The sequence below is a fragment of the Hippocampus guttulatus genome, chromosome 11, assembly GCF_054856545.1.
Source record: "Hippocampus guttulatus isolate MCC_2025c chromosome 11, RoL_Hgut_1.0, whole genome shotgun sequence".
In the NCBI taxonomy this organism is placed as follows: Eukaryota; Metazoa; Chordata; class Actinopteri; order Syngnathiformes; family Syngnathidae; genus Hippocampus; species Hippocampus guttulatus.
Genome location: NC_141271.1, coordinates 11386238 through 11413171, shown reverse-complemented (window position 1 = coordinate 11413171; position 26934 = coordinate 11386238). Strand labels below are relative to the sequence as shown.

Here is a 26934-nt window from a genome sequence, read left to right as displayed (position 1 = left end):
TGTGTGTGTGTGTGTGTGTGTGTGTGTGTGTGTGTGCGCGCGCGCAAAATGTTTCGCATGTAGGTGGCATGGTGGACGACTGGTTAGCACGCCGGCCTCACTGTGCAAGGGCCTGGGATTTGATTGCATGTTCTCTGCGTTCCTGTGTAAGTTTTCTCCAGGTACTCCGATTTCCTTCCACATTCCAAAAACACATACGGCAGGTCCATAGGACTATTGTCCCTAGGTGTGATTGTGAGGGTAAATTTGTTGTTTGTCTGTGTGTGCCCTGCGATATGCTGGCAATTAATTCAGGGTGTACCACGCTGGCCTGCTGCCCGAAGACAGCTGGGATAGGCTCCAGCACGCCCGCGACCCTTGTGACGATAAGCGGATTAGAAAATGAATGGATGTTTCTAATATACATACCTTGGCTCACTAACGCATGGGAAAACACTGCAGTGTAGCAGAATCTGTCATTACAATGTGCATCAAATGAAGTGTGGAGCAGGAATGAAGGAGAAGCTTTGCACTCACGTGCTCCGGTCCCTGGAAGCAGATCCTGCACAAGGGCGTCCTGAAGCCGCTTTCCGTGTAGCTGGTGAGGGAGAACCTCTCCTCCAGTTTGCCCTTCGAGCAGTCATCAGAGGAGCTGCCGCATCCGCGCAGCGCCGCCGACAGCTCCGTGGCGTCCACCCAGCCCGGCACCGCCGGTCCTCGCTCAGCCCCGGCTGCTGCTGACGCTGCCGCCGCGGGCGGGCTGCCTCGCTCGGCGACGCCCGGCTCGCGGCTCTGCGTGGCTTGTCCGTTCATGGGGCTGAGCGGAGGCTGCGGCGGAGGCGCCGGCGGCCCGAGCAGGAGCAGCCTCAGGTCACTAAGCAGGACGCAGCAGCGGCTCTTCAGCATAGCCTGGCCGCGCAGCATCGGCCCTGCGGTCCCTGTGTTCCCAAGACGGCCACCGAGTCACAGCAGCACCGCGGCGCAGGGGCGCAATGCGCGTCCCCTCATGTGGCGCTTGGATGGGCTGACCTGGTGGGATATTTACGACCTAGTACTCCGATTAAACGTCTTTTACCGTCCGACCGAGACAGAGTAAATCCAAAAGGCGGACAAATCCCATGGATATAAACAAGTGTCCGAAGCCATTGGGCGGTGTGAATGGAGATGCTGGAGGAGGAAAGTCAAACGTTACATTGATGGGCTTGTGCATTTGACTAATAAGGATGTGGCCCATCGGTGACCACTGTCGTCGTCTTCTCAATCACAGCCCCATTGGCACGATACAAACTACAATCTACCTTCAAACTAATATTCATTAAAGCCACGTCACTGTTATTATCGCCTTGATGTGGGAGACAAAAGGAGTCAGTCAGACGTGTCTTACCTGGCCAGCTACGCCGATTTCTGCACGGTTTTTCTCACCCGCTACCCAGCCCCCCACCCTCCTCTCATGCTGTCAGTGTCCCCCTCCGTGGGGAGCTACGTCCACGCGGCCGACGATGATGGGGGGGGGGGGGGGGGGGTTAATCCAACGCGGCTGTTGAAGCGTCCTGCCGTGGGCGAAAAAAGCATCCGGTGAGCTCGGTGCGGTGTGAGCACTGGCTGTTGCTGCTGCCGACTCCGAGCATGATGCGGTCTGGGACAGAGCCCAGACCAAACGCCACACACACGTCATACATGTTCACAACACATTCATACAAGCAGAGGAGGGAAAAAAGTCAATACATGCTGTAAATAACATAAGTCAGCTGTTCTCACACGTAGATTAAGCAAGTCACCTTATTTTTCCGAGGTAAATAAAATAAACCCCACTGCCCCCAATTTTCTCATACTGTAATTTTAAGTGCTGGGCAAACACTACATTTGTTTAGTTAGTTTTACATAAAACAATAGTAGGAATTCCATTTAGTCGAGTCAAATCGTCTAGCTATGTTCTAAATCTATCTCGTGATGATTAAAAGTCTACGCAACCCTGTTCAAATGCCAAGTTTTTGTGTGTGTGGGGTTTTTTTTGGTTGTAAAACCAGAAAAAATCATTTCAAACACTAATCCACAGTTAATGTGACCTGGATTTTTCTTTAACCATCACAAAAGGGGAATTAAAAAATATAGAACTGAAATGTACAAGTTTGCATACCCTCTTATAACGAGGATGTCTCTGTTAATAAGTAACCCATCACGTCCACACTCGTGTAAAATTGAAGTTACCTGTCACAATTTAAAGTGCTTCTCATTAACCCCAAATAAAGTTGAGATGTTCCTATGGACTTTTACTGACTTTTTTTCTTGCTTTCAAGCTGAAGCCTGGAGTTTTGTGCTTTGTGCTAATGACTATCATTTAAACTTGTTCATAATTCTTTTCCCATTGACCAAGGCACCTGTTCAAGATGAAGAAAAACGGCCTCAAAACATGATGCGGGCACCACCATGCTTCACTGTAGGTATGTATAATGGTCTATTGATGATGAGCAGTGTTGTGTTTTCGTCAAATATGCATTATAGAATTGTGGCCAAAAAGTTCATCCCTGGCTGCAATGGACCATAAGCAAATCTCCCCAGAATGGTGCTACACTAAGACTAGGGGTTGCTATAGCCTCATTAGAAATCAGTGTAACCCCAGTTCAGCCCCTCCAACACTTTGTTTAATATTCTAAAATATATACATTATTTTATCATTTTATTTTACCCCAAGGATCAGTCAAGCCGTGGAAGAGAAAGAAATTCCCACCTATATTTGTGTTTATCTGTGCTTTTCTATTCATCGTTCTTTCTACCCATTTACATTGATGGGGATATAAATAATGTAGTCAACAGACTAAAAAAAATCGAACATTTAATATTCTGTCAATTTGAAAAAGTCTTTTGAGTTAACGGGTGGAAACATTTTTTGTGTAAATCTTATTAATAGATTTATTGACAAAAAATCAACAGATTAATCAATTATTACAATAATTTGTTTCTTGCAACCCTCTAGTACAGGGTTCATTTGTTTACAGGAGGTAACTATAATTATTGAAAACAAGCCTGTACTGTACTAACAAAAGCTGCCCCTCCAATAAAGCACCTTTCGCCTTTTTTACGACCTCTGTCTAATAACATCTCGTTTTAAGAAAATAGAAACGAGCAGTTTTTATTTATGAATCCCCTTTTTGTTTTGTTTTCTGTACAAAAAAACCCAAACAAACAAACAAACAAAAAACGGCGCTACTGCATGTATGCGGAAGTTCGGCATTTGGGACACGCCCTCTCAAGTGTCACCTTGTTATCATACGTCACTTCCCTCGCGCCAGATATGTACTGCGAAACATCATCTGCTCAACGAGTTGGCATCAGATTGTGGAAAGTTATTTACTTTATATGCCTCTAACAGTTCTTGCGATCTTACTGCATATTTTCATTCTTACATCAAGCTAACACCTTTAGATATTTTGAGCTATGTTTTCACACGTTGGCTAGCGTCGATAGCTGCTAACAGCGTGTCTGCCACTTGAAAGTCCAGATGTGGCCACCGTCTCGCTGCTAAGTGAAGTAGGGAGGCAGTCATGTCGACGCCGCTGACAGCTGAGCAGCAGCGAATGATTGAGGAGAACAGAAGGAAGGCTTTGGAGAGGAGAGCCCAGAGGCTTGCACAGAACGCGATTGGCCCAACGGACCGAAGCACTACATCCGCACCGAAGCGGTTTGTTCCACCTTTCGGGCAAGAAGCACGTCTCACCGGTAACCACAAGGACGCAACGTTCGCCAATGCCAATGGAGTCTCTTCATCAACAATGGTGAGGACAACCAGTCTTGTGCTGATAAACATGCGTTTTCCATGATAAACAGGGTGTCTGGGGGCCAGTGGGATGGTGTAAATGTGGTTCAATCCCTCCAAATATACATGTTAAAGAAATATTAAAAAGGAAAAGAAAAAAGTTCACAAATATGCTAATCCAAGGGGTCCACTGCAGTTGTAATTTGACAAGAATGAAGTCATTTTATTCTTTTGACTAAAATCACGGAAGAATGAAAGGAAACGATATTTTAACAGCAGATTATAGTCTGTATCACTTTAATCTGGAATGTATACAGATTTATTTTCATAAAATGGAATTTTATCACAAAATATTGACTTTTGTCCCTCCTCAGTATGAGACTAATCTCATAACTTTAATCTTGGAATACATTTAGTGCATTACTTCATCGCAAAAATATAAATAAATAACAATCTGCAACCTTTTAATGCAAAAAACAATACATCATAAAAAATCCGCTTTTATTGCAAGATTCCATTTTATATAATTTTCCTCTTCAATGTGGCGCTAATGTTCCTTCCCTCTTCAATACTGGGTTGCTCCTTGAAGACAAATTCAATTTAAATGCTGTCTTTTCTCATAGACATCGACCAGAGATGCACCACCTCCTGCCAAGCGCCAACACGTCAACCAGCCCGTGATGACCACTGGCAGCAACATTAGTAGTGTGAAGCCTGCTCAGCTCAGTTGTCAGCAGCCCTCTCCCAACGGTGCAGCACTGGGAGAGGGCAACAACCAAACAAACCCACAACCAAACAAACCCACCTCAGACTCTACAACATTAAAGGCCGGGCCTGCTAGGAAGCCTGCTTTATCTTGGGGCAAATGTGTGCCGCACACTGACGGACGCTTCAGGGTGGAGGTGGGCTACAACGCAGAGCTCATTGCTGCTTTTAAATCCATCCCATCCAAGATTTACGGTAAGTACGCTCATAAATCGAGAGCATAAGAATGTACACCACCAACACATTTCTTTATCGTCGGCCATTTTACTTGGTTATTTTGATCCTTTTATGTTGCTCCACGATGGCTTTATGTTGCTCCAGAACCCAAAATATCAGCGACGGCTCTCAAAAGGATGCTATAATTAGACTGTTGTTGAAATACATACAGTACCTTTATGATGGTTCAATCGAGTCAGATAGATAGGTAGAAAGAAAGAGAAGATACTTTATTCATCTTGTGAGAAAAATTGGACAGGAGCGGCAGGAACTATACATTTGTACCATATATACAGGAACAACCACCAAATTGAGTAAATAGAGAAATGGAATTCGAAGGTATTAAAGGGACAAAAATCATCAGAATAATGATGATTTTACAGTGCCGCCAGTGACTGAATGCGGCCAATCAAATCCACACAATCCAAATCACAATCCTGAGTGTTATTAATATATTTTGGTGTGAGTGTACTCTGCACCCTAAGCATTCTATCAGTTTCACTTTCACAAAAAGTATGTGAAATAAAATTAAAAAGCAGGTCACCATCATACAGCTGAAGCAAAACTGCTAGGCAAGGCAGCTTTATTGATATATTTCATACACAAGGTAAACCAATGTGCTTCACATTGTTACAAAACGTTTTTAATGGCGGATTATATCGGTCGACATAAAAAATCTCAGATAGTAGCGCTCATATTCAAGCAGTCCATTCAAGACTCCTCATGCTCGTATTTTGCTCTGATCCTCTCATTCTGAATGTTCTGAAGTAAACTTGAATCGTTATTATCCACTTCAAAAAGTATAATTTGTGTTTATTGACTATTAGGGTTATTTTTCAGGGTCCTTTAATTTATTTTGTATTTAAAGTATTCAAGTTCAGTTCATTCTCATTTTTGAGGTTGAAATTATGTAACCCACATTTTTTGTGGAAGAAATGGATGATATTTTCTCATACTTACTGGTGCTCTTGTTCTTTCTTTTAATAGGCATCACCTGATCAAGTCTCTTCTAACATTTCATACTAAAAAATAAATAGTATGTATCATTCTTGCTGATATTGTATGGGATTGATATCGGTATCGCACAGTACTCTGGCTGCATTTTCAGTATCGTATCGCAAGTGAAAAAGTAGTATCGGAACACCCTTAATCTGGATGTGTTTTTTGGTAAAAGGCTGTTTTTGTGATTGATTTGACATGACTGCTGAAAGTGAGATTCAAATCAAACAGCACACCAAAGTTTCAGACTTGGTCTTTAGTCTTAAAAGTCACTGACTCTTGTGTTTACTAACAACAGCAATCGTCTTTCCTTTTTGCCCAAAACAATTCAGTTTGGTTTTGGTGGAGCTGAAGGAAAGTTTGGTTCATCCAGTTTTTAATATGTTTAGACTGTGACACAAACCCTTATTGACCTGTTGTCTGTATTTATAGATTTAGCCGCATATAATCTGCATAGCCACGATGACCAACATTAGTTGGTTATATATACACAGATTCAACAAAAAGGGGTCAAAGGACTGACTCTTGAGGGACCCCACATGCCATGACATTTGATCATATTTAAACCTTCCAATGGTCACAAATACTGTATAACCCCCGTTGGACTGGATTTAGTCCAACCCAAGCAGGTATTACCTAATGATGATTTGCCACTATAACCTCAAAAATGATTATACATAGCTATTTGTAAAATATAAGTATATATAAATAATTTTTACAATTTATGATGGTTATGTTAACCTTGTCCATGGTTGTTTTTTTTTTCCCCCAAAACAATAGAACAGTTACTTACCATAGATTGATCAGTGTTGGCCTTGCAAGTACAGCAACCTAAATAAAAACGTACTATATCTGGCTCTATTGGACATTATGACCATTTGTGTGTGTGTGTGTATGTGTATATATATATTAAAAAAAAAAATCATGTGCAAACCAACTGCTAGCAACACCAAGCCAAAGCTGACATATGTTGGCTAACGTAATCCTTGGCTCTGAGCTGACACCCAAATAGTCTTTGCGACACATAAATCCTATTTATAATGCCTACACTCAGCAATATGGACATCTGTCCAGTGCGGCTTTAGAAATGAAAATAATTAGGCTGGCACCAACCACAGACCACAAAGCTTATCTCACTGTTTAAAATACTTAAAAAAATTCTCATAGCTGAATTTGGTCATTTGTCTTTTCAGATTTCTGTCATATAACATTTGCAGTCCCTTGTTTGTGTCTTAAGGCCAATGGTAAGAATGATATCGATTCTTAATTAATCCTGCCAAGGAAATTGCAGATTCACACAATACACACACGTAATTTTATAAATGGTACATATACATTACCGGTACGTGCAGGCTACTTGAGCAAAAATAGCGGCATTGACTATGTTCACCTTAAGAAGGGATTCATTCATGTATTACAGTATTTAAATGATTAGGGATGCAACAGTACGGCTTTATTTATTTATTTATTTTGTTAGAAGAGTACAAATACTTATATTTCAGTGCTTCCCAATATGGAGTACCGATACTTGATCATGTCTTCAAATTGTAATGAAAAAAATATTTTTTTTAACCAATCATTGTTAAAAACACAAAACAAGCTTTTCTTGAAGATGACATGAGTTTCACTCAATTGTTACACTTTTTTGAGCAACTTGACAGTGGTGACAACTTACCATCCAAATGCAGGATTTTCTAACATGTTGCACACATGTCAAGTCAAGTCAGCTTTATTGTCAAATATGCTCTTTGTACAACATACAGCACAAATGAAATCTCTTTCCTCAACCACAGTACAAACATGCAGTGCATTGAAAACACACACAGATAAAAATAAGCGCAGCAAAACTGAATTGCATAAAAAAGATGTTTCTTAAGTAGACCATGTAACACAAGGAATTCAGTAATGTGGAGTCTCACTGTGGACAATGAAGACCAAAACTAAGAAAGATGAAATAAGAGGTGAAGAAGAAGATGGAGTCTGCTGAATATGCACATAAGATGCCATATTGTAATTATGACTACTGTTGAGTTCATGGAGGTGCTCTCAGACTTGTATCTAAAATTGGCTTATTTCGCCCACGTACCAACAGAACTCTCATAAACTGAGGATCCCCTGTTTGTTTTGCTTTAGATCCTGTCAACAAGATGTGGAGCTTCAGCATGGAGGACTACCAACAGCTAAGTGTGTTTTAGCAGCGCGCAACGTGACATGCATATGCATCGGATCCTTTCGAACGTGTGGTTTCTCGCTGCAGTGACCCAAGTGGCGTCCATTGCGTCGGTTTCTTTGAGGCCCCTGGAGGGCTCGGACGCACTGGACATGGCGGGGTTGACCAGCCGAGCTCAAGACGGCGTTGCTCTGTCCGCTCTGCTGAAGCTGTGCAACGGCTGGCAAAAACCGGGGGCCGACGTCCAGGGCCAGTGCGTCCTGGTGTCGCCCTCCAGATTTGAAGTTGATATCAGTTACCATGACGACGCGATTGCAGCATTCAAGCAAATGCCAACAAAGTCTTACGGTACCAGTTTGATCTTGTCTTTTATGTACAGTATTATTTGGGACCTGCCTGTGTCCAAATAACACAGATGAACGCATACTGTAAAAGAACCAAAATTAACCAAATACAAGCAGACTTCAGCCAGTGGAGTAATGTGGAGGGTACTCATTGGTTCAGCCCAGGCCAGCTAAATGCTCTATAACTTTTATCCATCCATTTTCCAAACCGCTTAATCCTCACTAGGGTCGCGAGGGGTGCCGGAGCCTATCCCAGCTGTCTTCGGGCAGTAAGCAGGGGACACCCTGAACCGGTTGCCAGCCAATCGCAGGGCACACAGAGACGAACAACCATGCACACTCACACTCACACCTAGGGACAATTTTTAGCGTGTTCAATCAGCCTGCCATGCATGTTTTTGGAACGTGGGAGGAAACCGGAGTACCCGGAGAAAACCCACGCAGGCCCGGGGAGAACATGCAAACTCCACACAGGGAGGCCGGAGCTGGAATTGAACCCGGTACCTCTGCACTGTGAAGTCGACGTGCTAACCATTGGACTACCGGGCCGCCCCTATAACTTTTAATGTTGTGTATTTGTATTAACTTTCTTTTTGAATGTTGTGTAGGTATTTAGATGCAATTTGGCCGTCTATGTCGGCAGGTTGTTTCATGTGTTCCGCAAATGTGAGCAGCCATATTGCATAAGAGTTGCTTGAAATGTACATGGAAATAGATTCAGAATTGGACACTTGGACCTGCAGTGTAAATCTGTCCCCCGATCATTTAAATGATGACAGACATGAAAACAAGGAAGTGGACGTTTCCACTGGAGGACTACAAGAGACTGAGTGAGTTTTTACCCATTGTCTTTTATCCCCCTGTTGCCGTTCGCCTTCTTGTGTAATCTCATCGAGTTCCATTCTCAGTGGAGCTCCTCAGTGGGATAGCAGCCGTTGAGGTGGAGCCTCTTCCCCGGGCGGTGGTCCAGGCCTTTTCTGCCAGCTTCGAGGGGCCTCGAGCCAGGAGCTTAGACGTCCCTGAGGCCGACCTGTCCTCTATTGACCCCACGATCACGAGCAGCCTCTTGCCCTTCCAAATGGAAGGAGTCAAGTAGGTGCTTGTGGATGGCCTTTAGCGCTCCTTTTGTGGTAGTCAGAACAGAAAGTGTTTTCGAATGATTTTTAATGTCATAATATTACATATATAGTATTTACACATGATGTAATAGTTTAAATAAATGGGAAGTATAATGATACTTTTTTGTTACATAATAACTAATTTAATATTTTCAAAAAATGTGTTACAAAGAAAAATGATGAAACTTACTGAGCTTGTCTTAACGATGTGAACAAGATATTTTCTTTCCTCTACCCATATGAATACTATTCCAATTAATTGAACATATGAATTACAAATATTTATACAACTGCTAGATTTTTACCTCGTATTATAAAATTAATTAAATACAGTATATGATTAGGTATGTTCAAAGACAACTCCGTTTTTGATTTTAACCAAGCTCAGTCGAGTCTTTACATTTTAAAATACAGTCCTTAAATCGTATCACACCCCATTTATCATGATGCGTAAAAAATCAAGTTTTAAAAGTGATGCACACCAACTACAAATGGGTATAAATTGGTTTGATGGTGCTGAGGATTTTTTCTGTTGACTATTTACAAATTTTATGATTTACACCTCATATTCTTAAATTGCTTATGATTAAAGGTAAATATTTTTCAAGAAAGCACTCCAAAAGAAAGATATTTTTCACCAAAAGATGTAAAATAGATCTACACCTTTTACTATTAAAAGAAAAACAAATATTGCGGGGCAGAAAGGATCATTTCATTTTTCCTCTCATTTGTGAAAAAAAGGTCACACACTTTTCTCTAGTTTGCAATTTAGTCCAGATTGTTTAATCATCTCAACTGTGTCCTTGCAGTTTTGCGGTGTCCAAACAAGGCCGCCTGCTCCTGGCTGACGACATGGGCCTGGGGAAAACCGTGCAGGCCATCTGCATCGCTGCCTATTACAGGAAGGAGTGGCCTGTGTTGGTGGTGTCTCCGTCTTCTGTGCGCTTCACTTGGGCTGAGGTAAAAAAAAAAAAAAAACGAACAAACAACATTAATACAACTACAGTTGTTCCAACAGTGGTGTGTCGATTTTGTGTCCTGTTGAGAAGATGACTATATTTTCTTCCTCCTTTGAGCTGAGATCATTCACACATAAATATCGTGAGGTAGAGAGTAATACTACATGTAATCATGACTCAATCTGTATTTCATATGAGTTATGGCACGTCTTTGTCCATGTGCATCATATCAGACTTATTTTAGTAACTTGAGCTTTTATTTAGGAGAGTAATCAGATCAGATCAGTGTTTTCCAACCTGTGGCCAAGGCACGTATTTTGCGTAAGAAAAACCTCATGGTAAACCACTAAACAAAAATAACAAAAGTATGCATATTGAAATAATGATCTCTTCTCAGTTGAGTAGTTACTCGATGTTGAATTTAGGCTTGTATAGGTGATGTATTTGCCCGGAACCATGAATGTTGTACCAAGTGCCATGATTATGCACTTTTAACTGAAATTTATTATTTTTAAGTCAGTGCATACTGAACCAAACCGAAAACCAAGGGCACAAAATGAGGAACTGAACCAAACCCGGGGATTGGATTTTGTGCACCGTTCCACCCCACCCATCCATCCATCCACCCATCCATCCATCCATCCATCCAGACATCCAGACATCTATGAATAAAAGCAAGCATTGGTCAAGTCAAAAAAATGTTTAATGGTCCTTCCTATTTGTTTTTTTCCCCCCACCAAAATTCTTCTGTGCTCAAAGCAGCAATTACACGAAACCACTGGCAAAGTATTTTTCGATGAGCCAGTCTTTAGGCAGTTAAAAAGACGCCCTCAGCCTGCCCCTTAAAAGGCTGTCAAGCACATTCCCAATCAGGAGTTGGAATTGCTGCAGGGAGTGAAGTCAGATGGTGAGGTAAAGATTGACTTGGGTCTTATCTTAGCTGTTAGCTGCGCCCCTCTGGCCAAATCAGCCACCAAGCACAGGCACAACATGTCGTGACTTGAGGGGCAGGGAGAGGTAGCGCAAGTCAACTCGGGGTCGGTAAGATTTGGCCACAAAATAAATTCTCTCATCCTAACATTCCAGGTATCCTCAAATAGTGAGTACTTAGACACTTTGTTGCTTTCTGGTTGTGTTTAAGACAAACACCGCCCTCAAATGGATACTCCCTCCATCCCCTTCACGAAAACTATTGTCCAGTATTCATAAATTATTAACTGCTAATTTTCTTTGAAATACTTTGTGCCAACCCAACCTCATCTGTCATGAATTAAAATCTGGAGTCTTATCTCATGTTGTCATTGAGATCTGTATGTAGTACTGTATTAAAAATCTTACATAGTTTGGAATCTTTAATGGTGAGTTGTGTTCTGGTAGACCTCAAAGAGATCAGTCCGCTATCTTGTGCGCATCCTTGTTTATGATTCACACCTTATTAGTTTCACACAGTCTCCCTTGGTTCTTTCTTTAGCTTCAGTTCTTTTGAGTAGCTTTACTTTAAATGCATTGAAAGTGATGTTTTGAGATCATTGTGTAAAATCAGTGCAAAATATCGTGGTTAATGTGAAAATGGCTCCCTTCTCTACAATTGAGTAAATAAATGCGTGCGGCCGCTAATGAAAAATGATGGTACATAAGGGCTCGGAGGTGCACTTTTTAATGCCATTGTTACATATCTTCTTTTCCCCTCTTTTTTTTTTTTCCAGTGACAGCAGCTATTGAGAAAATACTGTACACCTTTTGTCCAACAGGCTTTCCGTCGCTGGCTCCCTTCTCTGAGTCCCGACAGCGTCAATGTGGTGGTGAAGGCCAAAGACAACCTGCGGGCAGGCTTGGTCAACATCATCAGCTACGACCTCCTAAGCAGGATGGACAAACAACTGCCAGGGAATCCGTTTGACGTCCTCATCATGGTGAGTATGATCCGTCAGATTTTTAGAAGTTGTTATGGTATTTATTTGAAAACATACTCTTGGAATAAAATTGCTTCCTCCTCCTATGCAGGATGAGTCTCACTTTCTAAAGAACATCAGGACAGCTCGATGTAAAGCTGCTCTGCCATTATTGAAGGTGCTTGTCTTTTATCTTTCCATCATTTACACTGAACAGGTTAGATCGATACACTTCATAATGTATACATGCACTATTATTTTTAATTTATTATATATTACATTTAGCTACAAAAACAATTCCAGTGAAGTTGGGATGTTGTTTTAAACACGGTTAAAAACAAAATACAATTACTTGAAAATCATATTTAACTTACATCTAGTTGAATACACTACAAGGACAAGATATTTGATACATTTGTAGCAAACAATCATTCTAAGTCCATTCTCTGCGCCGTTTGACTGTCATTGATGACTCAGACTGGGCTGGCCCGAAATACTGATGGAAGCTCACTGGCTGACTGATGATGCCCACCCCTGCAATAGATTTCATTTATTAGACCAAATGGTGATGCACAGTTAAGAAATGAATTTATTTTTAATTATCTCTAAACATTTCTATTTTCTCTCTATTACAGTATACCAATTATATCCCGGTATGTTATGCTAAATAAGGAGGGGTATGTGACACATTTCTTGTACTGTACTTATTTCCATTTAATTGACACTGTATTTCAATTATCACATCTATGGGGGAAATGGATCGTGAATTGATTTTTAAAAAAGTCTTTTACATTATGTGAATATGATGACTGTCTCTTTGAATGTTGAACTCGTGTTTTGATGCCAATCTTGTACTGTTGATACCGAGAGCAGTTCGTATTGTTTTTTTTTTGGACATCCATCTGGTTGCCATGTTGTTCCATTTTCTTCAGGTTCCCTTTAATCAAGAATGTTCCAGTTTCGTGAACAGAAATTTCTCCACTCACATTTTGCAACTTCTTCTTTCTCCCCTCAGACAGCCAAGAGGGTCATTCTCCTTTCGGGGACCCCTGCCATGTCCAGACCCTCTGAGCTCTACACACAAATCCTGGCTGTCAAACCTTCGCTATTCCCTCGCTTCCATGAATTTGGGCTGCGCTACTGCGCTGCCAAACAGGTAACTAACTACGCCCTGATAAATGTTAATCATACCAAGACATTGAGGAGACTGATTGTGTAATGCTTATTTCCAACTTTGCGGGAAGGCCATTTTTGTTCCACAATTATCCCTGATTTGTACCGAGAACATCAACCAGACATACTAACCTAGTTTTTAATGTCCAGTAGCGTTTCTTCAAATTTAAAAATGAAGCAGGTTACACACATGTCATTAATTGGGCCAAATTTAAGCATTTTCAATCCTTTGCGATCAAAGTGAGTGAAGGGCCAATTCTTGAATGTCTTCGAAGGATTATCATGAGCAATTGTCCTGTCTGTTGAGGTGCATCAAGGAGTGAAAATCGGGTCTTTGCTGACTTTGATCAGAAAGGATGGAAAGATGCTCAAATGCGTGAACTCCGCTTTTTCCAATCTCATCCAGCTGGCCTGGGGTTGGGACTACTCCGGCTCCTCCCATCTGGGCGAGTTAAAGTTGCTGCTGGCCGAATGTCTGATGCTGCGGCGCCTTAAGTCGGACGTCCTTTCCCAACTTCCCTCCAAACAGCGTAAGGTTGTCACGGTGACCATCGACGGGGTCAGCAACCGAACCAAAGCGGCTCTGTCGGCCGCCGCCAAGGTGTTAGCAGGTGTACATCAAAATGTGAGTTAGTACACCATGCTCCTGTATTCTTTTTCATCAGGGATTTGAAATGCAATCAGCTATTTTTCTGACAGCACTTCACCACAAGTGTCTTTCTTTGGTCTCGTTTCAGAAAAAGGATGAAAAAGAAGCCCTCCTCTTTTTTTACAACCACACAGCCGAAGCCAAGCTGCAAGCCGTTGTGTGCGTATACGCTTCCTTTACAAATAAAATGTCAAACCTGGTTGGATGTGATGAGGTAAAATGATGCACTATATTGAATAAAAGTGCTGAACTGAATAAGGTAAAACAAATGAGTGAAGCAGAGTGTTTAGGTGTCAGAGTGTGACTCCGTTTGGGCAATTTTGGTTGCGGCTTTACGGGAAGAGTTAGGAGATTCTTCCCTCTTTGCAGTACACAAGTTAAAATCTATAAAGAATCTCAACTGTCATTGAAGAAAAGCCTTTCCAACTAAGGCCGTAATTATCCTTAAAATGACCATTATGCTTAAATCTGTCGTGCAAAGGCTATAATGACAAATATGACAGAATATTGCAAGACTTACTGTAAGTCTAGATATGTGAAAGGCACTCATCATGTTCTGGGAATAAAATTGTAATAGGAGAAAAAGTAGAAATACCGGATCATAACTGTAGTTGTGATTATATGTGGAAAGAAATTCGGAGAAATATGTTTTTTAGTTTAGCTTTTAAGGCAATGTTTTGTAACTTTATGTGGGGGGGCATGATGAATAGAATTATTATTTTGCGAAAATTAAATTGGAATTAATGAGGAAAACTGACCTAATTTTCAGAGAAAAAGGATAAAAATCTTTGGAATATGAGGAGAAAGCCTGCAATTTAATAAGATAAATAATTTTGAGTCATAATTTTAAGGCACTGAAACCATATTTTTATTGGAACAAAATTAAAATAATTATGGGAATGAAAATCCTATCTGGATTTTAATTGGTTTAAAAATGTTTTGTGTTTATATATATAAAAATTATTTCATTGTAAAATTATGAAGTGTAAAGAAAATAAACACTTCAATGTTATTTTTCCACCACTGACAGGGAGTACATCACAGACATGCTGGAGTGTGGGAGGGAGAAGTTCCTGGTATTTGCACATCACAAGTTGGTCCTGGATCACATCACAAATGAACTTGTTAAAAAGGTGAGTGATAAAAGTCAAAGAGGAGGAGGTCAGAGAAGTTATTTGAGGAGTGTATGTGGGCTTATTGGCAGTGATGGTGTGAGCAGTCCATTCAGCCCTCGTAATAGCTCCCACCCGCCCCAACAACTCCGGGGTAAAGTCATAACACCGTGCCCTATTACCATCTTTGTATAAGATCAAAGAAAACTGCATGATTGTCTTGGCTCCAGGAAAGAGCACTTAAGACCATCCCATTAACTTCGACTCCTAAGTGGAATTTTCCAAAGCTGTCTGAATCATCATCACATTAAATATTTAAGTGCTGGACAGTAAAAACACTCTCCGAATATCTTTTGAACCCTCTTATAACTGAGTATTTGGGCCGTGCTGATAAGAAGCATCCATCTGTCCATGTCCTATATTGATTGTCCGGTTCATGCCACAACAGGCAGCTGGAGCCTACGCCAGCGGACTTTGACTTAGTATCAGGCTACACTCTTGACCGGTCGCCAGTCACATTGCAAGGCATATACAGTATAGAGATGGACAATCGTTAAGACTTGCATTCACATTCTCAATTGTGAACTGAACATGCTACCTACATCATCAGTCATCAATGCAAGTGAAACATTTGAGTTATGAGAATATAGTCTTGCAGTGTGAGAATTAAGTAAATGAAAGTATTTTGTTTTTTTCCCCTTGGATTTCTCAGATGCTTTATCATTACAAATTAAAAATCTTGAAATGTTTTTTGAAAAAAAATATTTTTGGCATGTCCATAGTAGTCTTAATCTCACCTGTAGTGAGATTTTGATAGCCTTGCCTCAATAAATGTGACAGTGTTGTGTGGGTTATTCTTGCACACTCATTCTCAACAGGATGTTTCCTTCATTCGCATCGATGGCTCCACACCGTCTGGTGAGCGCCAGCATCTGTGCGACAAGTTTCAATATTCGGGCAAGACCTGCGTGGCTGTCCTGTCCATCACTGCCGCCAGCATGGGCTTGACGCTGCACGCTGCCGACCTGGTCATCTTCGCTGAACTGTTCTGGAACCCCGGGGTAGGGACTGATGATAAAAATGATGCATCAAATGTTCTTAATGGTCATTGAATACAGTGGCACCTTGATTTATTGGATTTCATTCATTTACAGCACTCGTAACTTTCATCGTATTTCAAACAAATTCTCTCCATTCCCCCATTGAAATGCAATTAATCCACTAGAGTTCACCCAAGACTGCCATCTTTTTTATTGTTATCCGTTTTTAATAAAGAGAAACTGCGCTGCGATGTATAAAAACATAATTCTGTAGAATGTACAGAAATAAACTAGTTTAGGGAAGTGTAAATTACAAGGGCCTGACTGATATGGATTTTCTGTGGCAACTTCAATATTGACATTTGGCAAAACAAAATTTTGATAACTGATTAATCAGCCAATTAATTCCAAAAAGATATAATAAAATCGCTTATGCTTTGCTCCCTTAACGCGTACAACAATAACGATATGAAATACAGGCAGCACATTTGCTGTTTGAATGTCAGAATCTTTCTCTTAATGTTGTAATGCGTTAATGTCTAAAAAATGTCCCACCCCCCAAAGAAACATTTTAAAAATTGGCAAATAAAATCAAATTTTCTCCAATTAAAAAAAAATATTAGCAAAATCTGATAGCTGAATAGCTACTGTAATATTCATGTGTTGGATATGTGCCTTTAAGGGGCATAGCCAAGTGAGTGGAGAAAGTTAGTTTGCATGTCTTGTGTGAGTTGTGACCTATGGCAGCTCCTTGAGATTATTATGATTTGGATTGTGTTCAACCGGCGATTGTGGTTCGCCCTGCCCACATGCTTTTTAAAAAATTTTTTTTAAATAAACGGCACTTATCTGGTAGCCTATCTGAAGCTTGCCTGTCACTGAAATTTTGTTTATAACACAAAAAAAACAAAGCGATGGCCCCTCACTCGAAAAACTCCCAAGTCAATGCACCACTCTCATTTTGCGCGGCAGGTTCTTATCCAGGCTGAAGACAGGGTCCACCGCATCGGTCAAACAAACAACGTGAACATTCACTATTTGGTCGCCAAGGGAACAGCTGATGACCACCTGTGGTATGTGTGACAAACACTACTATGGAGAGTGTGCGAATTCTGATGTTGTTTAGTTTCGTGGTTTTTATTTTCTTCCCGCCCTGCAGGCCAATGATCCAAGGAAAAATGCAAGTGTTGGAGCAGGTCGGCCTGTCCGAGTCGAACCTCTCAGCCAATGCAGTGACAGCTCAATTCCACTCTAAGGTAGCAAAATGGACGCAATGTCCTTTCCAGTAATATTAAAGTTGCAAGCAGTGACAAATGGATACTCACACCTCCTTTTTTCATGGCTAGTCCTCAAAATGATCATTGAACTGAAAAAGTGAATAATGAATGAATAATCGAGTATTGTATCCATGATATTTTAAGTTAAACAACTATTTACTTACTGAAGGGTAGGACTAAATTAGATTTTTACTTTCTCCTTGTTCCTTTTGAACATAATCAATCGTCAAAGATGGTATTTATTGATGCTTTTTTTTCTTTACATAGTATATAGATTTTATATCCTTTTGGGCTATTTTATTTCCTTACATTCCTTAGAGAGTTTGGGGAGCTCACGTTGCATCCAGTGTATAACATTCTTATTTGTAATTGTATAGGATCCCAATCAGAGGAGCATCGCAGAGATGTTTGAGAGGTCTTTCAATGAGGACGACGACATGGATGCAGGACACCAGTAAGACGATGCAACTTGTACTGTATGTTCAGTTAAACCATCATGGCTGATAGAGACATCCAGACAAATCTTTTTAAGTCACCCAAAGAAGAGACAAAATACTGCAAGTTGACAGATTGTTGTCCACATTTGCTTCTAAACGGGCAAGCATGTTGACAGCCGTTTCATTCAAGAGCCATTTTCATGTTTGGTTCCAGTGATGATCAGTGTCAAAACTCTGATCCTTCTTTCACTTCGGTGGTTGGACTGTAAGGGTTTAATTCCTGTGTATCACCTAAGTGTGAAGAACAAAACAATGAGGTCATTTTGTTATCAAAATATATGCTTTTACATACAGGCGCTGGCTTGAATACAAACTCCAAAAAGAATAATAAATACGTGGTTACTTGAATACCCTTCTGACTGTGTCAATCAAAGTCGTTTTCTTACACAATTTTATAGAGACCTAGTTCTATATTCAGGCTTTCTTATTTTAAAACAATAAAAAGAATTAATTCTACATTTTATTTGTAGGTGACTTCCTGGGCACATTTTGTGTTTGCTTTCAATTTAACGTGTCACAATAAGTGTGAGGTCACTATTTTTTCATATGACTGATGCCAGTAAATTACATGTAAATTTTATTTTCAAAGATTATATACAAGATTATACATACAATTAGCCATTAGAATTCACTTTAAAAATAATGTACATTTAAAATGTACATTTTTCATTTATATGAATGTAAATAATATTGGCATTGTCAGTATTACTAATAAATACTATTAATCATTCAATCATACCTTCATACTGTTGCTGATGTTTATCTGGAGTGGCATCATTTGTGTTTTTATCTGCATAAGAAATGGTTGCAGATTTAAACAATTAAAAACAAAACCTAATAAATAAAACCTGAAAGCAGTTCTGTAACAGAAACATCATGTTATTACCTAAAATGTCGGTGAGCTCATTTTGCATACCAAAGATGAACTGGATCTCGTCCTGGGCATCCTTCTGGCTTGAAGAGCCGTGCACGTAGTTATGAAGGACGTCGGAGGCCAAGCGGGCCCTCAGAGAGTCGGGTGACTCCGCCTTTGCCCGGTCGGGATCTGTGGGACCCATGACGGCCCTCCACTCCTCCACTGCATTTTCCTTTTCCAGGACCATCATCACACTGGGACCACTGACAGATGAGAAGACATGCTGGTCAACTGGACAGCTTTCAATTTTATACTGTCTATAGTCAGCTGAGCTAGGCTTCAGCTCACCTGTGAGGTTTTTTTTTGTACAGTATACAAATAGCTGGCTCTCCGTAGTGCCTGACCACCCATCAAGAGTTATATTAACCAAGGAATAGATTTCTGCAAATCTGTCTGAGAGTGACACACTCTGCACTTGGGTAACGTTTGGACAAATTCCAATTAAGACAGACTAAGTCGACCCATGATCAGCTTGGCTGGCCAAAGATCCGGAGCCACTTTCAAGTGTTGGTCAGGTCACACTATCTGAAACAGTCGGAGTCACTATTACGCAGAAATGCCCACATTTCCCATGAGTGACGCTGCTGCTCTCAGGTCAAAGCCAAGAGGTAAGCAGAACTGTATTTAGTTTTACACAGCTCACCATTGGTTGTGCAGTATATGGACAGCCCCTTCAAAGGGGCTATTTTCAACGAGACAAGTGGTGTCTTGAGATACAAGTTTAATTCATTTCATTTTAGTATTACGCTCATAACACTCAAATCATCTTTCCCCAGTAAAATTAATAGAAATGCCATTAATCCATTTCAGCATCTCACAAACCCCCCATAATTGTGATGCATTTTTAAAAAATAAGACAACACACTATAATGTACTTTATAAGAACATTTAAACAGAACGTAAAGAACTAAACAGTTTTGATTTTTTTTCATAATGTTTAAAATAGTGGGGGTGGCACATAATGTCTCCTTGAAGTAATAGTAGTAAGATAAGTCCCTTTTATCGTGCACTAAACGAATCCAAAATGATGTTGAGGGGCACTGACGCCAAAGTCTGAAGTGCTCTGCACTCACATCCCTCCGTCAGTTCTATTAGAGCCGTTGAAGGATTGTGAGACGGTCATTGAAGCGGAAGATGATTCCACAACTTAAATGAGAGAGAGAGAGAGAGAGAGAGAGATCTGCCCGAGGCTAGCTGCTGCTTATAAGAGCTTAAAAACTTGTGACTGTGCCAAGTGCCAAGTACCCCCTTTGGGGGTGTTTCTTGGAGGGGGGGGGGCATGATCAACTAACCTGCACATGAACTCCACAAGCTGGCTGAAATAAGGCTGCTCCCTGTGCTCCTTGTAGAAAGCCTCGGCCATTTCCCTGGAGAGAAGCTTCTCCTCCATTCGTCTGATGGAGAACCCTCTGTTGTGGATTTCCTCCAAAATCATGTCTGTCGGGGAGCCACCGCGGGAAATAGTTAACCTCTTTAAGCATACCAGCTATGTGACTTTGTTTTCTTTTATAATGCTTAACCTTTGTGTTGGTCAACGGCATCAGGTTTGATGACGGCCAGTGTTTGCTGCACGGGAAAGAAGAAGCTGATTTCCCTTGAGGCCTCCTCAATAGACTGACTTCCATGCAGCTGGTTGACCGGATCTCCTTCCATTGAAAAACGGGCCCTAAGACTAGGAGTAACACGGAAAGCAGCGTCATGGTTACTGTCAAGTCATATTTCATTACGTTACAGCATAGAAAAGACATTTAAAAACTATAATGTTAGGTAGAGTGGCTATAGTCTGCAGCGCTTTTCAAAAAAAATTGTGATAGAAAAAAAAAAGAAGAGATCAAGATAATACATTTTCCAACTTTTATGTGACCTGTAACTTGTAAATTCGAATTAAGATCTTGAAGGTTCTATTATACCAGGTTAGACCAATATGTTTTTTTTCTTTAAATATTTGACAAGAGAGCAGAGTTTATGTGAGTGAAAGTGGGGAAAATATTTATCACACCATTCAGGATGCTCTTTCTTGGCTCTTTTAAGATCAAAAGGTCCAAGCATGTTCTTCCAGTGTTGAACAGCATCTTCTCTGGTGAGAGCCAAAGCCAGCACCGGCCCTCTGCACGGACATACACATGGTGAGTCAACATCTTATCAATATTTGCCTTTGTTTTCCGCTTACCTCGTCATGCTTTGCAGCAGTGCAGGGAAGAAGTCTTCCTCACTGCAGTGGAGGTAAAATACTCTGGCTTGTTCTTCTGTCAACATCACCTTTCTTTGCAGAGACACTTTGAAGCCTGACTTGTTTATATGGGTCAGAATCACCTCTAAAGAGACCACACATATCAAATATAGATTTGCATCAGTGCTGTAAAAACAAACAAACAAAACAAAACAATATTTTCATGTTCTGAACATGGAAAAGATGCCGTTTTACTTAAAACTATCCACCATTTTCAATATTGTTATTCTGTTCATTTTAATGCACATTGAACCCCACCTTGTGTATTAATGCTGTATTATGTTCAGTAGGAGCTCAGTTTAGCCTGTGTTGTTAGCACATTTCGGAGAGTCTTTGCCCTGTGTGTATATTTTTGCTCTGCTCATTGCTATTAAAAAGCTAATAAACAAAGGGGGTCTTATCATTGGTTGTCAATATTTTTTTAATGGAAACATATACCAGTAATAGAGCTGCCACTTTTGAAAAGTTATAGAATTGAATCAATAACCAAATATCACATTGACCAATCAAGTAAACAGTTCTCAATTGATTTTGCGTTCTAAAACGATAAAATCAAAACGGGTGTACGTCTTTCCACAAAAGATGTTTTCACTATGTGGAGTGTGAAACGATTCAAGCACGGTTTGATTTGAAAGTGGAACGATTCTGATCAACTCAGTGGGATTACGATTCAATTTGGTATGGTACGGCTCAGTTTAAGAGGGTATGATGGAATTATTTTATTGTTGTCATTTAACATACATTTGAATGAACTTGTCAGTACTGTGGGAATGCTATTTCCTTTTAAGATACAGTACATTTCTGCAATAAAAGATGATTGGATATGTTTCACGATATAAATTCAAAGTAGAACAAGTCGGTTCGATTTGATGCACTCATATCTTTCAAAAAAACAAACAAAAAAACCCAAAACGATTTTCTGATCCAAAAATTTTTTTGTTACATCCCTAAAAATCACGTTCTAGACTATATGATCCAACATTTTGTATGTGTGTGGCATAAAAAGGTGGGGACACGTCTGGTGAGTGATGTGGGTGTCGGCAATGATCGAACCTGTTATTATATGCTCAGGGTGGCGTGGGTCAACCGTTAGCCAGTCGATTGCCAGTTGTTTGTTAATGTGATGTACAGCTGCAATTCCATTTTATATAACCGCCACCTTTGGGCGTGTATGGTTGCGAGCACATGCACAGACCTGTGCTTATGTATTTGGCTCGAACCCCACCTCGGTTTCCCCTGGCAACGTCAGGCCGGATGAGAGCCAGCGTCCTCTCCACACGCTCTTCCTCAGCATCCGGGGCTGTGCTGAAGTCGGGGAAGAAGAAGGCAAGCTCCCTGTCGGCCTGATCCCTGTCCTCGCTGCCATGCACGGCGTTGAACAGCGTGCGGGTGCCGTATTGCGCCCGCAAGCTGCCAGCACCCGGGATAGGGGGGCAGGGAAATAAGAGAAGAGCAGATGGTGGCTCGGCTGGTGCTGAAGCCGTGGAGGAGCATCACGTGGGTGTGTCTGATAGAGCAAACGGCTCCTTTTGCTGTGTGGAAATCTGCCGTTCTTCCACACTGGTGCATGTACTTTCTTATTTTATATCATATCTTCTACACTCATGTTTCCGAACCTTTATTGAGCCAAAGCATGTATTTTCCCTTTGAAAAACCTCATGACACACCACTAAGCCAAAAAAAAAATAATAATAAATTTAAATGCACAAATATGATCCTGCCTATTTCCCTTCAAGTATCCATGAATTAATCTTTTACATTTATTGTCTGGTGAGCCTATTCTCCCCAAATTTTCCATTTTTGTGCTCTTTCTATAACTCCGTCGGTAAAGCGTGTAATTGTACCTGTCACAAAATCACTGGAATAGATAAACAGATATTATTTGTTGTGAATCATTTTTGGACCAGTTTATTGAAATGCGATCATTTCTTGTGGCACAGTGGTTGGGATAGTTCAACGCCATTTTCACCATCTCACCTCTCTGGCTTTTCTCGCTTAGCTTCTTCAATGTCTGCGGGGCCAATGAAGTGGAGCCAGTTTTGTACCACGTCGGATGAGTCCTCGAGCTGAGAGAGCACCAGAATGCGTGAGGGCCCGCTCGACATGAACTGCACCAGGTCTTTGAAACACTCCTACAGGTCAAATACACGCACACACAAAACGACGGAAGAACAGACATGGAGCAAGTCAGTTATTGTAAATTGAGACTAAGCGCCGGCACATCTTAATAAATTACAATATTGTGGGAAATTCAAAGAAGTAAAACTCGTTCCGATTTGATTCACACAAAACAAAATATAACATGATATATGGTCTTACCTTATAGTTTATGAAAACGCCCAATTTACCATCTCAAGAAATTACACTATTACATAAACAATCAAAATGATTAATGCAGAAATGAACTTAGAAATGATTCTTCTGAAAATTATTTTTTTAAATGTGTTAAATAAATCCAAAACGGACTTTTTGAACTTTTCTCAGTCAAATTCATTGGGCTGTATCTGAGTGCAAACCCATAGTTCAAGAAAATGATGCCTTTACCCTTTCTGGCATATTTAGTCATTCTCAAATCTCAAAAGATTTCATCTAGTACTTACAAATTGCCCACAAAGCAAAATTATTCGGCTGAGGCAGCAGCTGGATTTAAGCCCCTTACAGAAAATATGCACAGACCGTAGCCGTGTGATGTGGTGCAGACAAATTGAAGGATTTAAGATTTTACTCCCATGTGAATGTTTATTTCAGAATTCAAATCAACCAATATCATTTTTTGGTTTGAGCTGTATAGAATTTGTTGAAGTGGCCACTGACCTGAGTGTATACATTGGGTATTTATCTCTGTTCATGATGACTACCCATACATCAAATAAGATGATACTGTATTGATAAACACCGCAATGCATCATGTCGCGTCATTCCATATAAAATCCATTCTAAAAAAAAAAAACAACGCCCCCAAAATATTTGTAAAAATTGGAAAAAGAAGAAATTAACAAAATCAGTGAATATGCAAATTCGCGGGTGCCGAACTGTGCGTATGAGAGATTTGACTGTACTCTATTTCATGTTATAAAAATGCAATTGTAGAAATAAAGGCCCGAACCAATAAATTCCCTACCCCTAATAAATACCCAGTATACAATACAATACCGATCAGTATTATCTGTTCTTTGCTTCTATGGTAATACATTTGATATGTTTGAGGATTATTGTAAAACTACCATACCTCTGTGCCTTTGTGCTGGTAAAATTCTCGCGCTTGGGCCTCGGTCAACATCCGTTCGTCTTGGGCTAAGATCTCAAACCCCGCATCTTGAATCTAGGTGATGATGTGACGACAGCAAAATGAATTCCTGACGGGATACGTGGCAAAATAATATGTGTGGTGGGGGGGGGGGGGGCTGTCAGAGTCCCCGTGTACCTTCATAATGATTTCATTAGCCTTGCCGTGAGCAACAGCATCCGGTTTGATGATAGCCACAGTGATGGACTTAGTGGCAGCAACTGCGGTGAGAGCAGTTGGAGGGATAAGCGACATCGAATGATGGCAATTAACAACAGTTACAGTCCCGAAGACGTTAGCTGCATTGTTGTCGATGCAAGGATTAAGAAACTGGAGTGTATTATTTTCACAGCACCTATTCTGCTTTCTCCATCCTCTGAATGATGATGGGTCCACCGCTCTTTTCTCTTCTCACCATCGGTGAGATCATTATCTACAATCTGGAAGGCACACTAAATAATTAGCATTTGTCAACCCCGGGAGGTGGTGTCCTTGAGGAAAACTCTATTATCGACATATACAGTCATGTACAGTATATTCATTTCGATATTTCATACAGAGAAGTGATTTCATTACAAACGATGAATACATTTCTCATAAAGATCTGTAGAGAGCGTGGGAAAATTGATTTAGAATCCCCAAAAATCCTGGTTGGGCCCATGTCTGACTGACTGTGCGTATTGCAGCTGACTTTACCACTTTACGTTGGCCGCCGTGCTCCAGCACTGACTTCTCCTTGGCCAATTGGTCCACAATCATCCTCTGAAGGAGAGGTGCGTTGGCCCCTCGCAGCACGGCCACTAGCTGGCCACCCTGGAACACTCAAAACAAGTCGTCCTCGTTTATCATGGGGCTTATGAGAGATGAAAATTTAAGAAGTAGCAACCATTATCGACATAAATTTGAAAACTTCACATTCCTTACGTTCTTATTCACCGTTCCCATACTCTTATTTATAAACACTTCCTTCTTATCTATTAGGGCTGGGGCTGTAAAATATTTTTCAAATTGATTTTGCAAGTTACCAGTACAAAATGTGCATGTCAAATGATCACCGCAAAATCCTGCAATATCGTAGAAAATCCACGATTTAAAATCCTTCATTCAACGAGACTGCGAATAGTGAACCGGCATATGGCGAGGAATGACTGTATCCAGTGTTTGTTGCCTTAAAAATAATATATTAGATATAAAGGAATCAAATACTAATAAAATGGTGGTTCATATTGTGGTGCATAAAATGGTGGTTCATAAAATGGTGCAAGTACCACAAATAAATGCCTCCCTCCAATAAAAGCCTTACCAATGTTTGGTCCACTCTGCACTGTATAAATAAATACCCCTGGCCGCTTTATGAGAAAAATACAGTCGAACACAACAAACAAGACTCTCTCTCCTCTCGCTCTCTCTCAGCATCAATGCTGTCTCCCTCGGTGCGCACACAACACACACACGCACACGCACACACACACACACACACGGTAATAACATTTCAAGACCCTTTAGAGTAACACTGAGTCTGACTCACCCCATAGAACAGGAAGGTGGGCTCACATTTCCCTCGATACTTCTCTAGAGCATCAATGCTGTCTGCCTCGGCCTGTATGAACACGAACATGCGACACACACTATTTAGGCATTCAAATTTAAATTTCGTTTCAAATTCTAATTTAAAGCATCCCACCAAGGATGTGCAGAGTATTGCCCAAGCTCCACATATGACCCATTCCATTCTTTATTCCAACCCTCGTCCATTTATTGTGTTACTTAAGCTGTTTTCCCTATCATCATTTATAACATAGCATATGTTTAATGTATGATGTGTATATATGTTTAAAATAAAGGGTTTTACATTTTTTAAACATACTGCACTTTCTATTTTTACCCCCACATCTACAAATGAGCCTGGCCCATCTGTCCTTTTTTTTTTAATCTAATGTAACCATTGAGCATAAAAGCTTGTCCATCACGAAAAATGCTTACAGTGGCGAAATGTAACAGCTCATCGCCGAGTTCATTGTTGATTTTTCGTAGGAGGCTGATCACAGCTCGACAGGGGCCACACCAGTGTTGGTACACATCCACCACTGAGGAGACAAGACAGAGGACGGGTGCTGTTCCCAGCTGTCACCACTAGGGGGCGCCAGAGTATCGCTCATACAACCGACAGGTGCGTTCACGACGCCACTGAAACTTGCGTCATTCACCCTGAAAATAAATTGAGGGAAATGGGAGTACGTATGCAGTTCTTACCCGTTAACCCCTTGGTTGCAAGAACCTCCTCCCATTGCTCTTGATTAGTGGCGGAAGCCTTAAGTGGAAAAAAGGCTAAATAATGTCAGAAGAATGAAGTAGAAACGATTCATGACTGTGACTGCAAACTTTTTTTTTCTGTCAATTTAAATAATTTGTTCGTCATACCTGCAAAGTAGTTTCTTTCTTCCTGCCTGCCATTGTACTGAACCCAGATTTAAAGTATATTGTGTACTGTATGTATGTATGTATGCGTGCGTAATACGCGTAGGTCGAAGCTAACATGCCATGTTGATATCGCTTGT

The 26934-nt window shown here is 40.7% G+C and overlaps 3 protein-coding genes across 6 annotated transcripts in view; 1 reads left to right on the top strand and 2 right to left on the bottom strand.

Annotated features, from left to right (window-relative positions):
* Window positions 1–6699, bottom strand: part of LOC147198066 (E3 ubiquitin-protein ligase MARCHF4-like) — a 21769-nt gene extending 15070 nt beyond the window's left edge. Inside the window, exons 1-3 of one of the 3 annotated variants that reach the window (XM_086124095.1) lie at window positions 6507–6699; window positions 1364–1529; window positions 517–1146 (exon numbers count right to left, since the gene is read on the bottom strand). In XM_086124095.1, the coding sequence (XP_085980221.1) occupies window positions 517–903 (387 nt within the window). In that variant the 5' untranslated portion in view covers window positions 904–1146; window positions 1364–1529; window positions 6507–6699. Of the gene's footprint in view, window positions 1–516; window positions 1147–1363; window positions 1654–6506 lie in introns of those variants that run through there. The other 2 variants (XM_086124097.1, XM_086124096.1) reach the window with 2 other exon arrangements.
* On the top strand, window positions 3257–18300 carry smarcal1 (SWI/SNF related, matrix associated, actin dependent regulator of chromatin, subfamily a-like 1). Its single transcript, XM_086124090.1, has 17 exons — window positions 3257–3752; window positions 4357–4693; window positions 7847–7897; window positions 7971–8231; window positions 9007–9057; window positions 9136–9319; window positions 10155–10305; window positions 12056–12217; window positions 12309–12374; window positions 13212–13352; window positions 13776–13994; window positions 14107–14177; window positions 15049–15151; window positions 16009–16191; window positions 17143–17243; window positions 17330–17426; window positions 17825–18300. The coding sequence occupies exons 1-17, from the start codon at window positions 3522–3524 to the stop codon at window positions 17903–17905; spliced, it is 2490 nt and encodes an 829-aa protein (XP_085980216.1). The 5' UTR covers window positions 3257–3521; the 3' UTR covers window positions 17906–18300.
* LOC147198064 (thioredoxin domain-containing protein 6-like) lies at window positions 16244–26934 on the bottom strand. Of its 2 annotated transcripts, none has more exons than XM_086124093.1 (17): window positions 26798–26934; window positions 26630–26687; window positions 26360–26463; window positions 25905–25976; window positions 25073–25189; window positions 24732–24816; window positions 24515–24597; window positions 24320–24412; window positions 23068–23222; window positions 22316–22500; window positions 21031–21175; window positions 20860–20967; window positions 20381–20532; window positions 20153–20297; window positions 18831–19063; window positions 18684–18734; window positions 16244–18175 (listed from the first exon to the last, which is right to left on the bottom strand). In XM_086124093.1, the coding sequence occupies exons 1-17, from the start codon at window positions 26912–26914 to the stop codon at window positions 18111–18113; spliced, it is 1968 nt and encodes a 655-aa protein (XP_085980219.1). In that variant the 5' UTR covers window positions 26915–26934; the 3' UTR covers window positions 16244–18110. The 2 variants fall into 2 exon arrangements, with proteins under 2 accessions (XP_085980219.1, XP_085980220.1); XM_086124094.1 differs by having other exon boundaries at window positions 18861–19063.